At 48.8% G+C, this 4,955-nt stretch overlaps 1 protein-coding gene across 2 annotated transcripts in view; it reads left to right on the top strand.

Moving 5' to 3' along the window:
• Window positions 1–409: 409 nt before the first annotated feature.
• Window positions 410–4,955, top strand: part of PRPSAP1 (phosphoribosyl pyrophosphate synthetase associated protein 1) — a 28,889-nt gene continuing 24,343 nt past the window's right edge. Inside the window, exons 1-2 of one of the 2 annotated variants that reach the window (XM_021680833.1) lie at window positions 410–812; window positions 4,740–4,792. In XM_021680833.1, the coding sequence (XP_021536508.1) occupies window positions 643–812; window positions 4,740–4,792 (223 nt within the window). In that variant the 5' untranslated portion in view covers window positions 410–642. The remainder of the gene's footprint in view (window positions 813–4,739; window positions 4,793–4,955) is intronic. The other variant, XM_021680834.2, reaches the window with a different exon arrangement.

Here is a 4,955-nt window from a genome sequence, read left to right as displayed (position 1 = left end):
GATCAGGCTCGGGTCCACACACACCACCTCTGGGGCACCGCAACAACCCGCGGAAAACAACGCCGCCTCCACTTTTCAAACCAATCCCAGCTGGGCGCTCGAGCCTCGCCCCGCGCTCGGGCTGTTAGCATAGAGGTGCAGAGCTAGATCGTCAACCTCCACGGACGCAGACATTTTGGATCCTGGCAGAAAAGCTGGCAAAGGCTGGGACCACTATCAAGTGAGGTCGCACCGCCCAAGAACGTGAGAGCAAAAGAGCTCCCGTGGGAGCGACAAAAGCAAGCAGCGGAGCGATTCGTGAGGCTTCCCTGGGCAGAACAAGCTTTAGAAGAGTTGTCCACCGCCCTGCCCTCATCTGAGATGGCGGCTCCGGGGACGCTCTAGCCGGTGCCTCGCCGAGTCCCAGAGGGGGCGGTGTCCTGACCGCTGGCTCTGAGGTGGCCGATACGCCGGTCGCGGCGAGCGTGGGTTCCGCCCCAGCCCTTGGCGGCCTCGGGTACGAGGACCGTGAGGGTCTCGGGCCTCTCCCCTCCCGTGCCTGGGGTCTCGGCGCCTTCCCCAGCCGGACCCCGCGCCTCGCGACCGCCTGGGTCAGAGCCGCTCCGGGCGCGGGCCGCCCGTAACCGCGCCTCGGGCCGGACGATGCCCAAGAAGCTGCTGCTGCTGCCCCCGCTCTCCGCGTCCTCGACCCTCCGCGCCCCGCGAGCCCGCCCCGCCGCCCGCCCGGCCATGAACGCCGCCCGCACCGGCTACCGAGTCTTCTCGGCCAACTCCACGGCCGCCTGCACCGAGCTGGCCAAGCGCATCACCGAGTAAGGGGGCGGGGGCGGGGCCCTGACCGGGGGGTGTCCCGGCGCCCCTTCCCTCCGCGTCGCCCTGCACCCGGGCCGCGGAGTCACGGTCCTGCGGGTTCTGGACCGGGCCGACTCTCGCGGGTGGCCCTTCTGCAGCGGGGACGCGGTCGGCCGACTCTCTGACTTCTCCCCGCGCCGGGTTCCTTGCACCGCTCGCCCTCTCTCCCTCGCCCCACTCCCACTTCCCGGGCCGGGGTGGGGGGAGGCTGTCGTCACCCCCGGAGGAAGCGCCTGGACCGGGGGGCTCTGGGCGCGGCTCCCTGTCCCACGGCGGGGGTTGACCTCGGAGACAGGTCGCCCCCACCCCCAGGTCTCCTCGGTGGGCTCGAGGCCCGCAGGTCCCGGAGCTGTGACACGCACGACCGGGCCTGGCGGCGCCAGGGGACCTGCCGCACTTGGGGGACGGCGGCACTAAGGGGGCGGCTGCGGGGCCTTGCGGGTGGAAGGCGCAGGATGCCCCAATGAAGCAGAGGTGGAGGGGAGGGCAGTGAGAGCAAGGCGACCCCAGGGGAACAGATTTGTCGGAGTTAGTAGTAGAAATGTTAAGTCTGATCGTATTTCCTAAGTCGACTTTAGACTCGATCATTCAAAGTCTTTGCCTCTCCGTATGTTTTTAACCCAAGGAAGCCAGTGATCTCAAGTGGCTTCTGGGGTCCGACAGCTCTGAGATGCCTTTTCAGTCTTGCCCCTTACTAGCCCTGTGTGGCACTGGGCAAGAGACTTGATTTTCCTGAATTTCACTGGTAAGATAAGGACGGTGCTCTCTAACAGGGCAGGAACATCGTGAGCATGAACAAAATAATGACGATAAGGCATGTAGCAGAGCAGAGGCTCACAGTGGCCCTCTGAATAATACCTCTTTTCTAGTTGGCTCTGTTGGAGAGTCCCAGAGCTCTAATGTAAAGGAAGGGCCTTAGGAGCCCTTTCCAGATAAACTTGTGACAAACGCAAGATATAAAATGAATAGCTTGTTTTTTAACATTCAAAGTCATTTTTGTATCTTAAGCGATTTACATCAGAGTTCCTCTGGGTTTTTCGGAGTTGATAAATAATTGCAAGAATTGGTTTTTAGATTCTAGATGGAAATGTAGAAGGGAAACTTTAGTCACATTTTCTCAGTAATACCTATGTTCTTTTCAGTTGGAGTTTTAAGTGAGTTCAGAAGAGTAAATCCTTTTGCAACCTACTACCTAGTTTCTGTTTCTAACCCCTGATAAATGTCTGGCTTTTTGAGGCCAACTAAAATGCTAACTTTAAATGTAAAGCTCATATTTGTTTATTTTGGGTCAGATTTACGACAGTGACCTTGCTGAGGGAGGAGGGCACATTTAAAAGGTCAATTGTTTTGCTTTTTAAATATTAGGTTCTTCCCTACCTTGTTCCAGAAATGTTTTAAATTACTGTAAATAATATTTGTAAATACTTCCTTTATCTGTTTCATATATGGAGTTTCTGAGTAAGATTTTATTTGAAAAAAGGCCTTTACCACTAGGCAAAGTTTGAAGGTCCCTGAGGTTATGATATTTTATTTCCTGATTGCTTTTGGATCTGAACTTCCAAGCAGGAATTTTCACAAACTTTTTTGGTTATGCACTTTAATCAATAAAACAGTTAGGTGGGTTACATTCCCAGGATGTGTATAAGTTACACGTGTGTTAGAATTAACCCCCAGTGGGGTGCCTGGGTGGCTCAGTTGTTGGGCGTCTGCCTTTGGCTCAGGTCGTGGTCCTGGGGTTCTGGGGTCGAGCCCCGCATCCAGCTCCTGCTCGGCGGGAGGCCTGCTTCTCCCTCTCCCGCTCCCCCTGCTTGTATTCCCTCTCTAGCATGTGTCTCTCTCTGTCAAATAAATGAAGTCTTAAAAAAAAAAAAAAGAACCCCCCAGTATCCTTCATCCAGTTTCAATTTAGCAACTTTTTGTTAATCTTATTTCATTTACTTTCCCCATCTCTCACCTTTTTTTGGCTGGAGTTTTGTTTTGTTAAGTAAACTCTATACCCAACATGGGCTTGAACTCATGACCAGGAGATCAAGAGTTACATGCTTACTGACTGAGCCATCCAGGCACCCTAAGGAGTATTTTTTTTTTAATTATGGTAAAATATACATAACATAAAATGTACCATTTAACCATTTTTAAGTGTATAATGCAGTGGCATTAAGTACATCTACAGTATTGTATAACTGTCACCAAGATCCATTTCCAGAACTTTTTCATTATGCCAGACAGAACCTCCATATCCAACTAACTCCCCAATCCCTTCCTTCCCAGTCCCTGGTAATTTCTGTTCTACTTTCTGTGTCTGAATTTGCCTATTTCTGAGTACCTCTTATAAATGGAATCATGCAATATTTGTCTTTTGTGTCTGACTTAGAATTTTTTCAGGGTTCCTATTATAGCATGTATCAGAATTGCATTCCTTTTTAAGGCTGAATAGTATTCCATTGTAGACCTGACTGGAATAAGTTTATTTTTTTATTTATACTGTGCACACTACTTGTTAATTGTTTATTTATCAAGAAAAACTATTTCATACCCCAGGATTCATGTTTCATAGTTGGGGAACACAGGTCAGTGACAGACTTAATGGAACGCAACCCAAAGAAATTCTTTATGTTCCACATCACTTTGCACTCTGAAAGATACCAGCCTTCTTCATCTCAAAATCGATCATGGAATCGTAATTTCTGTAGAAATCTATGTATGTCTCCTTTCTTGGTTCAGCCACAGCAAACTTGAGAGAAAGCTGCTCCCCGCCGGGGTACAAGAACGCTCCACGGTCTGAAATGGCGGGTGCTTGGCCAGAAGGCCTTGCATCTGAGGTGTCATCAAAGCCCTGAAAGCCGCGGTAGTCCCTCTCAATACAAACCTCAAACCCCATGTCCTTGCTCACTGCTCCACGGCATACCTGGCTGGAGTATTTCTAAACAGATTCCATCCCCGTGTCATAATATTTCACTCGTCAAAGTGGTAATGCTAGCTGATAATTAAAGAAAACGACCACAGGGGTGCCTGGCTGGCTTAGTCGGTAGATCATGCAGCTCTTGATCTCCAGGTCGTGAGTTTAAGCCCCACGTTGGGTGTAGAGCTCACTTAAAAATAAAATCTTTGATGCCGTTAATTCCTTAATATCATTTAATACTGATCCTTGTTCATATTTCCCTCACTCTCTCAAAAAAGGCTTTTTATAATTGGTTTGTTCTAATCAGGATCCAAACAAGATTCACACCGCATTTGGTTAATGTCTATATACTTCTGTATATACTCTATAAAGTATATATATATAAAGTATATATTTATATACTCTATAAAGTCTATATGCTTTTGACAGTTGAGGCCTTTACCTCTGGCTTGTGGTTTTGCAACTAGCGCTAATAACCAGGCGTTTGTGTGGGAATGATTTTGTAAGACCGTTATGATTCAGAAAACAATGAACTGGACATGAAACTTTGGCCGCAGACCCTGGTAGAGGAGGGTGTCACAAAGTGGTGGGCACTTGAAGCTGCTTGTGGAGGGGTAGCAGATGTGTAGTTCTTAATGCGTTAAACTTTCTGAACTTTCTGTTTTTTTGGGAAAGAATGCTGGTCTAGTTATTTTAGCCTTTTTGTTAAACTACGCATATGAACTGGAGGATTTTTTTTTTTTTTAAATATTTTATTTATTTATTTGACAGAGAGAGACACAGCTAGAGAGGGAACACAAGCAGGGGGAGTGGGAGAGGGAGAAGCAGGCTTCCTGCGGAGCAGGGAGCCCGATGTGGGGCTCGATCCCAGGACCCTGGGATCATGACCTGAGCCGAAGGCAGACGCTTAACGACTGAGCCACCCAGGCGCCCCTGGAGGATTTTTTTTAATGAGCATTCTTAATTGCCTTTCCCCCCCACATAGGCGTCTTGGTGCTGAATTGGGGAAATCTGTGGTCTATCAAGAGACCAATGGAGGTGAGTTAAAATGATTTCTTAAACATCCTTTGTTCTCTGTTTAGTCAACAGATATGTTTTTATTTTATTTTATTTATTTATTTATTTTTAAGATTTTATTTATTTGACAGAGAGATAGCGAGAGCAGGAACACAAGCAGGGGGAGTGGGAGAGGGAGAAGCAG

Source organism: Neomonachus schauinslandi, chromosome 15 (genome assembly GCF_002201575.2).
Source record: "Neomonachus schauinslandi chromosome 15, ASM220157v2, whole genome shotgun sequence".
Lineage (NCBI taxonomy): Eukaryota > Metazoa > Chordata > Mammalia > Carnivora > Phocidae > Neomonachus > Neomonachus schauinslandi.
The sequence above is the reverse complement of the archived record's forward strand: the minus strand, read 5'-3'. Positions and strand labels throughout refer to the sequence as shown.